Source organism: Bubalus kerabau, chromosome 9 (assembly GCF_029407905.1).
Source record: "Bubalus kerabau isolate K-KA32 ecotype Philippines breed swamp buffalo chromosome 9, PCC_UOA_SB_1v2, whole genome shotgun sequence".
Lineage (NCBI taxonomy): Eukaryota > Metazoa > Chordata > Mammalia > Artiodactyla > Bovidae > Bubalus > Bubalus kerabau.
The window spans coordinates 92793787-92811252 of record NC_073632.1 but is presented as its reverse complement, the minus strand read 5'-3'; the positions used below and the strand labels follow the sequence as shown (position 1 = coordinate 92811252).

Genomic DNA, 17466 nt, shown 5'->3' with positions numbered 1-17466 from the left:
ATAAATGAACTATTTCTGTATATCTCCAGTAATAACTTTGGTACCTGTTTTTACAGTTTTTGCCTCCTTGAAACATTCTTGCTTTCAAAGATGGTAAGAGCCAAGGGAAATTTGCATCTCGCCCCTGGTGTTTAGTGTCTAGAATTCCTCATTTTACACCAAGCTACCCAGGTTCAATTCCTGGGCAGGAAACTAAGATCCTTCTTTACCACCACTCACTGCTGTCTCTCTGAGATCAATATTAAGGAAATATACACCTTATATCACTACACCTTATATTAAGGTGTAACTATGCACCTTAAATATACAGGTAGAGGGGCTTCACAATTTTGTCATGGCAGATTTCGCCTCTGCCAAGAGTTTAAAAAAAAGAGAAAGTCCTTCCAAAGTTAACCCGGTTCATTCCCTTGCTAGGCCCTTTAATGGCTATTGTTGTTCTTTCCTTTCTAGTCCTTGTTCATTTAACCTTTTGATTGACTTTGTGCCTGTAGGATCTACCAGTTTGAAATAGCACTCATGGTGGCTCAAGGAATAAAGCCCGTTCCAGTGGAGGGTGGCCCAGATCCATGTAGGTCCTTGTGAGGGACTTCTGCACCTTGAGGGGAGGCTCAGTTCAGTGGTCCCTGTCCAGCAGGGAGAAGTTTTGATAGAAGAAAGCGTCAGCCCCTTAACCCTTAAGAATAAGGGTGTAGAACCCCTCAGTGGGGAATGAGACAGGCTGGGACAGTTTGCTGCGGTGAGTGTACCTGGACAAAAGTCACATCAAACATCAAAATACAAAGAAATTATAAGGGGCTAAAAATAATTGCATGCATGTGCAGTTGGGGCAAATAATCAATAACAAGATACAAAAAAAAAAAAAAAAAACCCAAACCCAAGGCGATTTCAGAGCAGCCAGGCGCAAAAGCAAGGTACTGGTCATGATCCCTGCACATAGCACCACCAAGGAGGAACAAACACCCAGGTCACCCCCCTGGTCTGAACCCAGGACCCGCCCCCACCCTCATCTCATATGTGGGACTGGCTCCCCCACCCTCTGGAGCCAGCAAGGGAACATGTTACTTGTTTTTGCTCCCTCATGAGTCCCAATAAAGCTTTTCTCCCCTGAATTTGTGTCTGGCCATTTACCAAATTCTATTGATCGAGTCCAAGAACCCTGGTCAGTAACACAGGAGGACTTTTGCTGAAGCTCAGGATGCTGCTCAGAGATGGTGTCTCCAGTGGGCTTCCAGCAGAAACAGGGGTTGAACATATGCAGATCCCAGGTGGGGATGCACTGTGTCAGGAACAAAGCACGCGTAATGGTTGATATGAGTAGAGAGATGGGAAAGCCAGCCAGGTCCTTACTGCAGAGTATGACGCTGGTTCCCAGCACAGGGCGATCCTAGAGGCAAACACCCTGGGTGGGCGGCCAACCTAGACACAAACTGCACCACTGAAAGGAATGAGACAAGGGTATGCCCTGGGGCTCCACTGGTTAGGACTCTGGGCTTTCGCTGCCAGGTGCCCGGGTTGATCACTGGTCAGGGAACTAAGATCCCAAAAGCCAGGCAGCCGACCAAAACACAAAAAAACTCCAGAAATGAAAAGAAAATAGAACACAAGCTGGATGATCAGGACGCTGAAAATAGCCATCCAACAGCTTGTCTGGATACTTTGCTCAGTTTCTAGAACTGAGCCAGTTATCAGAACAGAGAATCCATCACCTGAGAGAGATGCTAGTTTCCAGCAGGAGGGCCCTCTTATCACCATGGCAAGCGCAGTGCAGCAGTCCTCTGGTCTTCCCCATCCTTGGAAGCCACATGGCCATTGACTCAGGTAAGTGCACACGGGGAAGCAGAAGCCACCCCACATTCCTATGGACCCAGTGTGTGACTCACATCATGTCCAGGAATCTGAAGCATCATCACAGCCCTGCTGTTATTAATGTGATGCATGAGATGCAGGGTATTGAATATATAACCGTCCTGCATCCTGCTTACAGGGGTATCACGGTGTGTGAAGACCCACACAGTGGTTATTTCACATTCTCCAGATTTGAACCAATGATGGAAAAGTCTCTGTAGTTAGGAATGGGGTGAAGGCTGCCATAGTTGAGAAGTACGAGTACATTCTCATATTGCCTTTCCATTGCTACAAATAGAACGTTGCAAGACCACCCTTTTCTGGGTAAAATGACAGAGATTAGTGACAATCATGGCCTGAAAGCATGCAGGGCTGTGATCCCTTCACATCTTCTTTTTATATCTGCCTGGTGTAAAGCATTTCTATCAATGGCCGGACACTAAATATTTCAGGATTTGCAGACCAGAGGCTTCTGCAACTGCTCAACTCAGCTGTGGAAGGTGTTCATGGAAAGGACATGAAGGAATGAGTGTGGTGGGAACTGCCACTGGGACCCTAGGACCCTGCAGCACCCATGACACAGAAGTCCACCAGTGGGAGAAATCATGCCAGGGGTAACCTGCCTGCCTGCTAAGTCACTTCAGTCGTGTCTGACTCTTTGAAACCCTATGGACTGTAGCCCACCAGGTCCCTCTGTCCATGGGATTCTCCAGGCAAGAATACCAGTGTGGGTTGCCATACCCTCCCCCAGGGACAGCTTATGACATCCTAATCAGAGCATCACAACCCAGCCCCACAGGGTCAGAGGCATGGCCACGCCACTTGTAGTGGGGAAAGCCTATCATTTTAAGACGGCTACTGATACGGTCCTGAGTCTGGTAGAGAAGGGACCTCCAGTCTTGATGAACTGGGCTCATCCACTCGGTAATCATTACTGAGAGGTCAGCTGTCATGGGATAGAAGTGATCGTGTGGTTTGGCATAAGCAGGGCCACAGGGAACAGACAAGATGACCAGCAGGGGACCAAGACCTGACAGCAGAACTGTGGTACCTCCCTGTCCTCTGCTCACCTCTGTGGTTACACAGGGTCCCCGTGGCCCCTTGGACCGAGGAAGCCACTCTACAGCAAAGGAGAGGGGCCTTAGCCTGTAACTGCAGGACCCACCCTCCTATCACATTCCCACCACCAGAGGCTACAAGGCAGGACCGGGCAGGGTTGGGATTCATAAACAGGCAGCTGAGGGAGCCCCTGGATAATTCCCCAGGTGATGAGTCACCCAGTGCTGGGGTTCGCAAACCAGGGCAGTGGTCAGAGGGATTCCTTTGGTTTTTCATGTTGTCTTTGCCTGTTGTTGCACCACAAACCTGGAGATGCACAGAGACAGACGCCAAAAGGACTGAAGAGATGGACAGATTTATTGTCTTCTGTAGAAGATTTCCCCAACTCCTGTCTTAATCAATAACCTTTATAGGCTGCCATCTCCATGGACTGTGGACGATATGAATATGGGACCAAAGGGTAGAAGTGGGAGTGCCCCTCCTCACCCTCAGGCCCCATGTCACACTTTGAGGAGCCAGGCTCCCGACCCTCCTGGGGACCAGGCTGGGAGGCTTTTGCTGGGGTAAGTCCTCAGGCAAGGGGATAAGATGCCAGTGGTGGAGAGTGTGATTCGGGTCCCTTCACAGATGGGAAGGTATTGGAGGCCCTGGGTTTCTCGGGATGCAAAGTTGTGGAATGAACTTAGTGAGCTGCGGGGCAGGAGTGTGGCCACTAAGGGGATGTGTCTGGGGAAGGGAGAGGCCGGGGCGGCACAGGTGATTTATAGCTGGTAAAGTGGCCTGGGAGTCAAGGGCAGGGAGTCATGTGGACAGATGAGGTCATTGGTGTGTGCTTTTCAGGGGGTGTCTAGGTTCCTCCCCACAGGAAGGTTGCCTGTCCCAGGCCTGCCACGGGGGCTCCCACTCCTGGAGGCATGGCTGAGGGGCTGGGACCTTAGGGATGGCAGTGTTTCCTGCCATGCTCTCCTTGTCCTCTCGCCTCCCCACCTCCCATTGTGTGAGCATTGCTATTTCAACCAGTTTGCCCTTTTGCTGGCCTGAAAGTGGCCAACCAGCCCAGTAGCTGCCAACAAGGAAAGGAGCTCACCTAAGGATTGAGGAGGAGGAGGCGGAGGCAACACCACGCCCGGGGACTTTCTAACCAAGGCCAGCTCGGGTCTTGCTCTCTGGTTTATGCATCATCCCCGCCCTCTCCCAGCAGGTTCATCAGGAGCTCACCACCCTGCTCTTCGTGGGCATAGTTGGGCAGTAGAAGCAGGACCAAGAAGCATGACTGAAGTTGGTGCCAGCAGCCCTTGCTACCTGGAGCCCTGGGGTGACCCACCCTTGGGGAGGAGCCTGGTTGGCCAGTGGAGAAGGGAATGAGTCCCCAGAGTCCTCCCACTGGAGTCTCTCCTGGGGGCTCCCCCCAGGCTCCCCACACCCTCTGTGGGACTGATTTTCCTCAAAATTTCAATGATCTGTCCCTCACCTTTCTTCTATCCATCCCCTTCTCTGGATCCCCGTGGTCCTTGTGTTTTTTTAGCGGCACTAACACCTGATAAGGGGCTTCCCAGGTGGCTCAGCGGTAAAGAATCCGCCTGTCAATGTGGGAGATGTCTGTTCCATCCCTGGATGGGGAAGATCCCATGCAGGAGGAAATGGCAACACACTCCAATATTCTTGCCTGAGGAAATCCCATGGACAGAGGAGGCTGGCGGGCTACAGTCCACAGAATCACAGAGATACGACTTAGTGACTAAACAACAACTCCTGAGACAGGGGTTGGCGAGTCCTCAGCATATACAAATTCAGGGTTACCTGCATGATCTCCTCAGGTCCTAAATGAATATTTAGCCTCTATTCAATCCCATAGGTAGCGTTTCCCATTTACAAATGTGTAAATTGAGGCATGGCAAGATGAAGAAACTAGCAGAGTCAGAATTTTATCCAGATCCCTGTTTCTTGAGGTATCTATAGTCCACATCCATGAAACTGCCTCAGGTACTAATTCCAATCTCCACAGCCCTCCACCTCTGACCTCACGCCTGGGGATCTGGGGTGATGCCGGGGTCAGGGGCATGCCTGGGGTGAGTCTGGGTGCCCAGGTCCCTGGGGCCCACACTCCTCTCTCCGGGCTGACCTGGCCCATCTCTGATGGCAGCCTCTGACTTCCTCCTGTTCTCCCAGTCCTTCCTCCCTGTGGTCTGAGTCTACCAGGGGCTTCCGGGTTGCCTCCTCTGGGGGATTCAACCCAGGCTCCCACCCCCAGCCCTTCATAAGGGAGTGTTTCCCCACGCAGCTCACCTGGCCCCACCAAGCTCTTGCCCCACCCAACCCTGAGTCCTGCCCACCCTTGTGGGTCTCTTGTCCTCCAACCAGCCTCCCAGCACAGGTCCATCCCACACAGAGACTCTAGTGAGTCAGTTGAGAACCTTCTTGTCTCCTTTGCACCTGTTGATTCACAGAGTTTGCTGCTCTCTGTGGGCGGCAGCTGGGTGACCCCAAGGTAGAGCATGGTGCCGGACTGGTGTGAGTCAGGGCTTCTACCAGATAAGCCTGTGTGTGGCATTGCAGTCACACAACTCATCAGGATCCCAGGGACCTGCAGTGATTGTCTTAGCCTGGGCTACTGCCACATGGAGGTGGAGCAGAGCTGAAAGATTGGCTACAGCCAAGCTTTGGCTTCTCCCTGTGTGTCTGTGTGTGTGTTGGTGGGGGGATGGGTTGCGGGGAGTCTCCTGTCTGGAGCTCTGTTGGTTGTGAGCCCCAGCCAATGCTAGGCATGTTCTCCAAATGCTGGCCAGAGCACCAGACATTTTGCAACCTCCTTAGGCAGAATGCTCCAGTTTGTGATGACCCCTCCGTTTGAGAGTACCTGGCCAAAGGGCCCTGACTAGATCCTTTCTTTTCTGCTCCTGCCCTTCTCAGCGTGGTTCTTTCTCTATGCTGGTTGTAGAGGGGATGTTGTGCTGGTTTTAGGTCGGTCATTTTCTCGGAAAGAGAACTGTTTTGTATGTGGCTGTAGTTTTGGTCTGTTCATGGGAGAGTGGAGCTCAGGGCATCCTACTTGGCCATCTTGATTTTGCCTTTGTGTGATCAATGATCTTTCATGTTAGTATTGTAATTGTTTTGGGGTGCCAGGAATCATGGGCACATTGCCATCCGATATGTGTCTGTGTTCTGACTGCTCTGTTGACCCGTCCATCTCTCTCCTGAGACTCCTGAATCCCTGAGACACAGCAATATCGAAATTAAGCCAATTAATAACATTACCTCTACATGTCCCATTGACAGGAAGAATCACGCCTCTCTCACTTTATATTTTTTATTTTATTTTATTTTTAAACTTTACATAATTGTATTAGTTTTGCCAAATATCAAATGAATCTGCTACAGGTATACATGTGTTCCCCATCCTGAACCCTCCTCCCTCCCCATACGATCCCTCTGGGTCATGCCAGTGCACTAGCCCCAAGCATCCAGTATCCTGCATCGAACCTGGACTGGCAACTCATTTCATACATGGTATTTTACATGTTTCAATGCCATTCTCCCAAATCTTCCCACCCTCTCCCTCTCCCACAGAGTCCACAAGACTGTTCTATACATCAGTGTCTCTTTTGCTGTCTCGTACGCAGGGTTATTGTTACCATCTTTCTAAATTCCATATATATGCGTTAGTATACTGTATTGGTGTTTTTCTTTCTGGCTTACGTCACTCTGTATAATAGGCTCCAGTTTCATCCACCTCATTAGAACTGACTCAAATGTATTCTTTTTAATGGCTGAGTAATACGCCATTGTGTATATGTACCACAGCTTGCTTATCCATTCATCTGCTGAGGGACATCTAGGTTGCTTCCATGTCCTGGCTATTATAAACAGTGCTGCGATGAACACTGGGGTACACGTGTCTCTTTCCCTTCTGGTTTCCTCAGTGTGTATGCCCAGCAGTGGGATTGCTGGATCATAAGGCGGTTCTATTTCCAGTTTTTTAAGGAATCTCCACACTGTTCTCCATAGTGGCTGTACTAGTTTGCATTCCCACCAACAGTGTAAGAGGGTTCCCTTTTCTCCACACCCTCTCCATCATTTATTGCTTGAAGACTTTTGGATCGCAGCCATTCTGACTGGTGTGAAATGGTACCTCATAGTAGTTTTGATTTGCATTTCTCTGATAATGAGTGATGTTGAGCATCTTTTCATGTGTTTGTTAGCCATCTGTATGTCTTCTTTGGAGAAATGTCTCTTTAGTTCTTTGGCCCATTTTTTGACTGGGTCATTTATTTTTCTGGAGTTGAGCTGTAGGAGTTGCTTGTATATTTTTGAGATTAGTTGTTTGTCAGTTGCTTCATTTGCTATTATCTTCTCCCATTCTGAAGGCTGTCTTTTCACCTTGCTAATAGTTTCCTTTGATGTGCAGAAGCTTTTAAGGTTAATTAGGTCCCATTTGTTTATTTTTGCTTTTATTTCCAATATTCTGGGAGGTGGGTCATAGAGGATCCTGCTGTGATGTATGTCAGAGAGTGTTTTGCCTATGTTCTCCTCTAGGAGTTTTATAGCTTCTGGTCTTACGTTTAGATCTTTAATCCATTTTTGAGTTTATTTTTGTGTATGGTGTTAGAAAGTGCTCTAGTTTCATTCTTTTACAAGTGGTTGACCAGATTTCCCAGCACCACTTGTTAAAGAGATTGTCTTTAAACCATTGTATATTCTTGCCTCCTTTGTCAAAGATAAGGTGTCCATATGTGCGTGGATTTATCTCTGGGCTTTCTATTTTGTTCCATTGATCTATATTTCTGTCTTTGTGCCAGTACCATACTGTCTTGATAACTGTGGCTTTGTAGTAGAGCCTGAAGTCAGGTAGGTTGATTCCTCCAGTTCCATTCTTCTTTCTCAAGATAGCTTTGGCTATTCGAGGTTTTTTGTATTTCCATACAAATTGTGAAATTATTTGTTCTAGCTCTGTGAAGAATACTGTTGGTAGCTTGATAGGGATTGCATTGAATCTATAAATTGCTTTGGGTGGTATGCTCATTTTCACTATATTGATTCTTCCAATTCATGAACATGGTATATTTCTCCATCTGTTAGTGTCCTCTTTGATTTCTTTCACCAGTGTTTTATAGTTTTCTATATATAGGTCTTTAGATTCTTTAGGTAGATATATTCCTAAGTATTTTATTCTTTCCGTTGCAATGGTGAATGGAATTGTTTCCTTAATTTCTCTTTCTGTTTTCTCATTATTAGTGTATAGGAATGCAAGGGATTTCTGTGTGTTGATTTTATATCCTGCAACTTTACTATAGTCATTGATTAGTTCTAGTAATTTTCTGGTGGAGTCTTTAGGGTTTTCTATGTAGAGGATCATGTCATCTGCAAACAGTGAGAGCTTTACTTCTTCTTTTCCAATTTGGATTCCTTTTATTTCTTTTTCTGTTCTGATTGCTGTGGCCAAAACTTCCAAAACTATGTTGAATAGTAATGGTGAAAGTGGGCACCCTTGTCTTGTTCCTGACTTTAGAGGAAATGCTTTCAATTTTTCACCGTTGAGGATAATGTTTGCTGTGGGTTTGTCATATATAGCTTTGATTATGTTGAGGTATGTTCCTTCTATTCCTGCTTTCTGGAGAGTTTTTATCATAAATGGATGTTGAATTTTGTCAAAGGCTTTCTCTGCATCTATTGAGATAATCATATGGTTTTTATTTTTCAATTTGTTAATGTGGTGTATTACATTGATTGATTTGCGGATATTGAAGAATCCTTGCATCCCTGGGATAAAGCCCACTTGGTCATGGTGTATGATCTTTTTAATGTGTTGTTGGATTCTGATTGCTAGAATTTTGTTAAGGATTTTTGCATCTATGTTCATCAGTGATATTGGCCTACAGTTTTCTTTTTTTGTGGGATCTTTGTCAGGTTTTGGTATTAGGGTGATGGTGGCCTCATAGAATGAGTTTGGAATTTTACCTTCCTCTGCAATTTTCTGGAAGTGTTTGAGTAGGATAGGTGTTAGCTCTTCTCTAAATTTTTGGTAGAATTCAGCTGTGAAGCTGTCTGGACCTGGGCTTTTGTTTGCTGGAAGATTTTTGATTACAGTTTCAATTTCCGTGCTTGTGATGGGTCTGTTAAGATTTTCTATTTCTTCCTGGTCCAGTTTTGGAAAGTTGTACTTTTCTAAGAATTTGTCCATTTCTTCCACGTTGTCCATTTTATTGGCATATAATTGTTGATAGTAGTCTCTTATGATCCTTTGTATTTGTGTGTTTTCTGTTGTGATCTCTCCATTTTTGTTTCTAATTTTATTGATTTGATTTTTCTCCCTTTGTTTCTTGATGAGTCTGGCTAATTGTTTGTCAATTTTATTTATCCTTTCAAAGAGCCAGCTTTTGGTTTTGTTGATTTTTGCTATGGTCTTTTTTGTTTCTTTTGCATTTATTTCTGCTCTGAGTTTTAAGATTTTTTTCCTTCTACTAACCCTGGGGTTCTTCATTTCTTCCTTTTCTAGTTGCTTTAGGTGTAGAGTTAGGTTATTTATTTGACTTTTTTCTTGTTTCTTGAGGTATGCCTGTATTGCTATGAACTTTCCCCTTAGGACTGGTTTTACCGTGTCCCACAGGTTTTGGGTTGTTGTGTTTTCATTTTCATTCGTTTCTATGCAAATTTTGATTTCTTTTTTGATTTCTTCTGTGATTTGTTGGTCATTCAGCAGTGTGTTGTTCAGCCTCCATATGTTGGAATTTTTAATATTTTTTCTCCTGTAATTGAGATCTAATCTTACTGCATTGTGGTCAGAAAAGATGCTTGGAATGATTTCTATTTTTTTGAATTTACCAAGGCTAGATTTATGGCCCAGGATGTGATCTATCCTGGAGAAGATTCCATGTGCACTTAAGAAAAAGGTGAAATTCATTATTTTGGGATGAAATGTCCTATAGATATCAATTAGGTCTAACTGGTCTATTGTATCGTTTAAAGTTTGTGTTTCCTTGTTACTTTTCTGTTTAGTTGATCTATCCATAGGTGTGAGTGGGGTATTAAAGTCTCCCACTATTATTGTGTTATTGTTAATTTCTCCTTTCATACTTGTTAGCATTTGTCTTACATACTGCGGTGCTCCCGTGTTGAGTGCATATATATTTATAATTGTTATATCTTCTTCTTGGATTGATCCTTTGATCATTATGTAGTGACCTTCTTTGTCTCTTTTCACAGCCTTTGTTTTAAAGTCTATTTTATCTGATATGAGTATTGCTCTTCCTGCTTTGTTTTGGTCCCTATTTGCATGGAAAATCTTTTTCCAGCCCTTCACTTTCAGTCTGTATGTGTCCCCTGTTTTGAGGTGGGTCTCTTGTAGACAACATATGTAGGGGTCTTGTTTTTGTATCCATTCAGCCAGTCTTTGTCTTCTGGTTGGGGCATTCAACCCATTTACGTTTAAGGTAATTACTGATAAGTATGATCCCGTTACCATTTACTTTATTGTTTTGGGTTCGAATTTATACACCCTTTTTGTGTTTCCTGTCTAGAGAATATCCTTTAGTATTTGTTGGAGAGCTGGTTTGGTGGTGCTGAATTCTCTCAGCTTTTGCTTGTCTGAAAAGCTTTTGATTTCTCCTTCATACTTGAATGAGATCCTTGCTGGGTACAATTATCTGGGCTGTAGGTTATTTTCTTTCATCATTTTAAGTATGTCTTGCCAGTCTCTCCTGGCTTGAAGAGTTTCTATTGAAAGATCAGCTGTTATCCTTATGGGAATTCCCTTGTGTGTTATTTGTTGTTTTTCCCTTGCTGCTTTTAATATTTGTTCTTTGTGTTTGATCTTTGTTAATTTGATTAATATATGTCTTGGGGTGTTTCGCCTTGGGTTTATCCTGTTTGGGACTCTCTGGGTTTCTTGGACTTCGGTGATTATTTCCTTCCCCATTTTGTGGAAGTTTTCAACTATTATCTCCTCAAGTATTTTCTCATGGTCTTTCTTTTTGTCTTCTTCTTCTGGGACCCCTATGATTCAAATGTTGTAGCGTTTAATATTGTCCTGGAGGTCTCTGAGATTGTCCTCGTTTCTTTTAATTCATTTTTCTTTTATCCTTTCTGATTCATTTATTTCTACCATTCTATCTTCTAATTCACTAATCCTATCTTCTGCCTCTGTTATTCTACTATTTGTTGCCTCCAGAGTGTTTTTAATTTCATTTATTGCATTATTCATTATATATTGACTCTTTTTTATTTCTTCTAGGTCCTTGTTAAGCCTTTCTTGCATCTTCTCAATCCTTGTCTCCAGGCTATTTATCTGTGATTCCATTTTGATTTCAAGACTTTGGATCAATTTCACTATCATTATTTGGAATTCTTTATCAGGTAGATTCCCTATCTCTTCCTCTTTTGTTTGGTTTGCTGGACATTTATCCTGTTTGTTTATCTGCTGGGTATTCCTCTGTCTCTTCATCTTGTTTAAATTACTGAGTTTGGGGTGTCCTTTCTGTATTCTGGCAGTTTGTAGAGTTCTCTTTATTGTGGCATTTCCTCACTGTGTGTGGGTTTGTACAGGTGGCTTGTCAAGGTTTCCTGGTTAGGGAAGCTTGTGTCGGTGTTCTGGTGGGTGGGGCTGTATTTCTTCTCTCTGGAGTGCAATGAAATGCCCAGTAATGAGATATGAGATGTCTATGGTTTTGGGGTGACTTTGGGCAGCCTGTATCTTGAAGCTCAGGGCTGTGTTCCATTGTTTCTGGAGAATTTGCTTGGTATGTCTTGCCCTGGAACTTGTTTGGTGTGGTGCTTGTTTCAGTGTTGGTATGGAGGTGTTTGATGAACTCCTGTCAATTAATGTTCCTTGGAGTCAGGAGTTCCCTGGAGTCAGGGTTTGGACTTAAGCCTCCTGCTTCCAGTTATCGGTCTTATTTTTACAGTAGTTTCAAAACTTCTCCTTCTATACAGCACCATTGATAAAACATCTACGTTAAAGATGAAAAGTTTCTCTACTGTGAGGGTCACTCAGAGAGGTTCACTCAGAGAGGTTCACAGCGTTACATGGAGAAGAGAAGAGGGAGGAGGGAGTTAGAGGTGACCCAAATGAGATGGGGTGGAATCAATAGAGGAGAGAGTGGGCTAGTCAGTAGTCACTTCCTTATGTGCACTCCACAACTGGACCTCTCAGAGATGTTCACGGAGTTATACAGAGAAGAGAAGAAGGAGGAAGGAGACAGAGGTGGCCAGAAGGATAAAAGGGGGGAATGAAAAGGAGGGAGACAGATCCAGCCAGTAATCAGTTCCCTAAGTGTTCACCACCGTCTGGAACACACAGAAATTCACAGAGTTGGGTAGAGTAGAGAGGGGTTAGGGAGGAGACACAGGCGACCTGGTGGAGAAAAAGGAGAGTCCAAAGGGAGAGAGAGCAGTCAAGCCAATAATCTCGCTCCCTAGTGAAAAATGGGTCCTGAAGATTGGGTTCTTAAAGGTACAAAATTGGTAACAAATACATAAAAGCAAAAATTAAAAATCTAGAGTAGAGTTTGGAATTTCAAAAATACGATGTTAAAGAAAAGAAGAAGGAAAAGAAAGAGAGAAAAAATGAACAAAGAAAAACAAACAAGGTCGTGAAAATTATAAAGAAAATACAGGTACAAAATTGATAACTAATACCAAAAAGCAAAAATTAAAAATCTAGAGTAGAGTTTGGAATTTCAAAAATACAATGTTAAAAAAAAGGAAGAAGAAAAATAAAGAGAGAAAACAAACAAACAAACAAAAACAAACAATGTCGCAAAAATTATAAAGAAAATACAGGTATGAAATTGATATCAAATACCAAAAAGCATAAATTAAAAATCTAGAGTAGAGTTTGGAATTTCAGATATACAATGTTATATAAAAGAAGAAGAGAAAGAAACAGAGGAAAAAAAAAGTCACAGAAATTATAAAAAAAACTATAGGTACAAAATTGATAACATATACCAAAAAGCTAAAATTAAAATTCTAGAGTAGAGTTTGGAATTTCAAAAATACAATGTTAAAGAAAAGAAGAAAAAAAAAAGGTCAAAAAATTATAAAATATATATATATGAAGTTTGCTGAAGAAGAAAAAAATAGGGTCTTTTTTTTTTTTTGCAAAGTAATAGGTTATAAAAGTGAAAATTAAAGGAACACTAGAGGACTTAAAATTTTTTTAAAAAAATTAAGAAAAAAGAAAGAAAGAATGAATGATCATAAAAATAGTAAAAATACATCTAGGACCTTCTCTGGTTTTGTTGTGAGTATTGTGGGTTCAGTTCATTTTTGGCTAGTTCCTTGGTCCGACTTATATTTCTCAAGATCTATAGGCCCTTCCTATGTAGTCCGTAGTAACCACAGGGTTTTAATCTATTGCCTGTAGCTTCCAAGGCGTTTCCCTATGTTATAGCTTCTTCTGTTTGCTGGTCTCTTTAGTGTCTGGTTTCCGCCCTGACACAAAGGGGACGGTGGAGGACACTTTTTTTTTTTTTTTTTTTTTTTTAGGCTCACTTGTTCAGTCGTGCTGTGGGGAGGGAGGGAGGGATGCTGCAAACAAATAACATTGGCGTGCGCTCGAAGTGCCTCAGCCACACTGGGTCTGCCCCCGCTCACGGCATGTGTAGCCTCCCTGCCCACACTGCTCGGGCTCTAGGTTGTTCCGCCGGGAACAATCTGAGGCCGGCCCTGGGCTGCATGCACCTCCCAGGTCCAAGCCGCTCAGGTTCAGGCACTCGGGTAGTCCTCAGAGGCGCAGACTCGGATGGGCCTGCGTTTTGTGCTCTTCCCAGGTCCGAGCAGCTCAGGTGATGCCTCTCTCACTTTAAATGCAGGGATAGAAATGGTTAAGCTTTTGAAGAAGGCATGTCAAAGCCAAGATGGGCCAGAAACTAGGCCTCTTCCCCCTAATAGTCAAGTTGTGAAAGCAAAGGAAATGTTCTTAAAGGAAATCAAAAGTGCTCCTCCAGTGAACACACAAAGGAGAAGATAGCAAAAGAGCCTTACTCCTGATATGGAGAATCTTTCAGTGGACTGGACGAAAGGACACAACACTGCCTTAGGCCAAAACCTAATCCAGAGCAAGGCCCTAGCTCTCTTCAAGTCTATGAAGGCTGAAGGAGGTGAGGAAGCTGCAGAAAAAAGAGTTGAAAGCCGGTAGAGGTTGGTTCATGAGTTTTAAGGAAAGATGCCATCTTCCTAACTTAAAGCGCAGAGTGGAAGAGAGAGGGATGATGCCAAAGCTGCAGCAAGTCATCCATAAGATCTAATAAAATAATCTCTGAAGATGGCTATCCTAAATTAGAGCTTTCCAGTGTAGAGAAAAGAGTGTTCTATTGGAAGAAGATGCCCCCGAGGACTTGCATAGCTAGCAAGAAGTCAGTGCCTGGCTTCAAAGATTCAAAGGATAGGCTGACTCTCTTGTTAGGGCCTAATGCAGCTGGTGACTTGAAGTTGAAGCCAGGCCTCACCTACCTTCTGAAAATCCTAGTGACTTTCAGAATTATGCTAAACCTGCCCTGCCTGTGCTCTGCAAATGGAACAACAAAGTCGAGATGACAGCATATCTGTTTACAACACTGATTACCAAAAATATTAAATCCACTGCTGAGACCTACTGCTCCCACAAAAGATTCCTTTCAAAATATCACTACTCATTGAGAAAGCACCCAAGGGCCCTGATGGAGAAGTACAATGAGATTCATGTTGTTTTCACACCTGCTAACACAGCATCCATTCTGCAGCCCATGAATCAAGGAGTAGTCATGATGTTCAAGTCGTGGTGTTTAGGAAATAGTTTCTGTAGGGCTATAGCTGCCACAAATAGTGATTCCTCTGATGGATCTGGGCAAAGTCAATTGAAAACTTTCTAAAGCGAATTCATGATTATAAGTTCCACCCAAAACATTCATGATTCATGAATAGAGGTTGAAATTTCAACATTAATAGAAATTTAGAAGTTGATTTTAACTTTCTTAGATGACTTTGAGGGGTTCAAGAGTTCACTTTTGTAGAAGTAACTACAGATGTGGTGAAAATAGCAAGAGAGCTAGAATTAGAAGTGGAGCCTAATGTAAAGATGGGACTGATGGTTGCAATCTAATGATAAAATTGGAATAAATGAGAGTTGACTCTAATGGATGAGCAAAGTGGTTTCTTGATATAAAATCTACTCCTGGTGAAGATTCTGTGAAGATTGTTGAAATGACAACAAAGGACTTAGAATATTTTAAGTTTAGAATAAATTTAGTTGAAAAGGCAGGAGGAGGATTTGAGAGGATTATCTCCAATTTTGAAAGAAGTTCTACTATGGGTAAAACGCTGTCAAAGAGCATTGCATGCTAAGAGGATTCTGTGAAAGGAAGAGTCAAATGATGTGGCAAATTGCATTGCTGTCTCATTTTCAGAAATTGCACTACCCACCAAAACCCTCAGCAACCACTACCCGGATTACTCAGCAGCCACAGACACTGAGACGGGACCCTCTACCAGCAAAAACATGGTGACTTCCTGGAGGCTCAGATGATGCTCAACATATTTTATTTTAGAAACAAAGTGTTGTGTATTAAGGTCTGTACATTGTTTATTTAGACATAAAGGTATTGCACACTTAACAGACTTCAACATCAACACAATATTATGTGCAGTAGAAATGAAAAAATTCGTGTGATTCCCTTTATTGTGAAATGTACTTTATTGCCCTGGTCTGGAACCCAGCCCACAGTATCTCTGAGGTTGGCCTCTGTCTACATGGCTTTTAGTCTATGTTTTCCAGCCTGGAACTAACACCCAGATGGCTGCATAGTAGGGTGAACACATGACCTACTGTTGGGATATGGTGAAATATACATTTAAAAATCCAGAGAATTTAAGGATCACTTCACAGCTGGACTGCATGTTACTTTAGGAATGATCCTTAAATTCTCCGTTTCCACAAGAAATAAAGCATTATCATTGGTTTTATTTAATCCCATAATGTGGAGGAATGGGGAAATACCATGACTTTTCTCCTGGATTAGAAAACAGGCATGAAGTACTTAACTTTTCTGCAATATAGAGATGTTGATTTAAGAATCACTATAAAGGCTTCCCAGGTGGCGCTTGTGGTAAAAAATCAGCCTGCCAACGAATGAGGTACAGGAGACACAGGCGACATGAGTTCGATCCCTGGATCAGGAAGATCTCCTGGAGAAGGAAATAGCAACCCACTCCAGTATTCTTGCTTGGGAAATCCCATGGACAGAGGAGCCTGGTGGCCTACAGTCCATGGGGTCGCAAAGAGTCGAACATGACTCAGCACCAATAGGGTAATAAATTATGAAGGGAACCAGTCAATGTAAAATTTTATTCCTTTGAAAATATAATGAAGTTGTTTCCCTGGATATAGAAAAAAAACACTGAGTCCTGTAATAGCAGATGTATTTTCCCAGCAATATCATCATTTTTAAGAATAAGGTCACGATGCAGGGAAAAGTCTAATTTTCCAAAAACTAGAAGACTGAAAGTGTTATGTTTGTGGTGATCTCTTGTTCAAGCAGTTGAAACTACCAGTGCAGAGATTGCATCACTCAACACCAAGAGGAAGTGGGAAAGGAGATTTGAAAAAAATAAAGATTGAGGAGGATGCTCATCAGATGTGACAGGAGATGCAGATGGTGCAGCCACTGTATCATCATAACTGGTAGACAGACTTGGGACTCCTAAGGTCTGATCTCTTGGCTCTAAGATGAACAGCAAGAGAACAAAAGGAGCCAAGCAAAGACTGGGTCCTGAAGCCAACAGAGCACCTGTCAGGGGCTTCCTGGGAAGATAGTCTCCTGCAGAAAAGAAACAGGTATTGGTCCAGGAAACTGAGGAACTCCCGTCACATTCCTGGGGCTGCCCCTCGCCAGCCCCCCTCCAGCCCCGCCCTCCCTGAGGGGCTCCTATGTCCTCCGTCCCCACCCCCACCCCAGGCCCAGAAGCTTCTGGTCATCTCCTCCTTCCTTTCTGCATCACAGAGTCACCCCAGGCCCTGACACCCCATGCTCAGGCTCAGGACTGGAGCCAGTGAGGAATCAATCTGCTCCCTTTACTCAGGTCTAAATCCTCCCCGAGGGGGGCCTAAAGGACCAGGGAGCAGGTCCTCGGAGGAGGGGCGTTGCTTCCTGACAGCCTTGGAGGGCTGCAGGCAAACCTCCTTCCTTCACTCCCCTCCAGCCTCTGAGCCAGCAGCACACACAGCCCTCAGGACCAGGGTCCCTGCCCCCCATCTCTTCCTGGCCCCGCCCAGCTGGGTGCCCCCAACCCAGCTCAGGGCCACCATCCCCAGGCACCTCTGCTCAAGGCAGGGCCGCTCAGTGATGGAGGCTCTGGGTCCCCAGGAAGCTGGTGACCTGCAGGCCACAGGCTGAGTCCAAACTGTTGCTTCTCCAGGATCACAGGCCTGGCCTCAGCCCTTCTCACAGTCTCTGCTGTGGGGCTCCTGCCTTGCCTTCTTGACCCAAGCCACTTCCTGTGAGAATGGGCCTTTGGAGCTGGGTCTGCAAAGGCCTTCCCACCCCTTCCTCCTGGGATGAGAGCCCGGCCCCTCTCATCTTGGCCCCTGGG

General features: G+C 44.1%; 1 protein-coding gene and 1 pseudogene across 1 annotated transcript in view; one reads left to right on the top strand and one right to left on the bottom strand.

The window, feature by feature from the left end:
• LOC129620118 (UL16-binding protein 3-like) overlaps window positions 1–15406 on the top strand; it is a 36549-nt gene extending 21143 nt beyond the window's left edge. The window contains exon 5 of the mRNA XM_055535897.1: window positions 15285–15406. Coding sequence (XP_055391872.1) covers window positions 15285–15351 — 67 coding nt within the window. The 3' untranslated portion in view covers window positions 15352–15406. The remainder of the gene's footprint in view (window positions 1–15284) is intronic.
• Window positions 1–17466, bottom strand: part of LOC129659922 (tyrosine-protein kinase RYK-like) — a 70228-nt pseudogene that overhangs the window by 42949 nt on the left and 9813 nt on the right.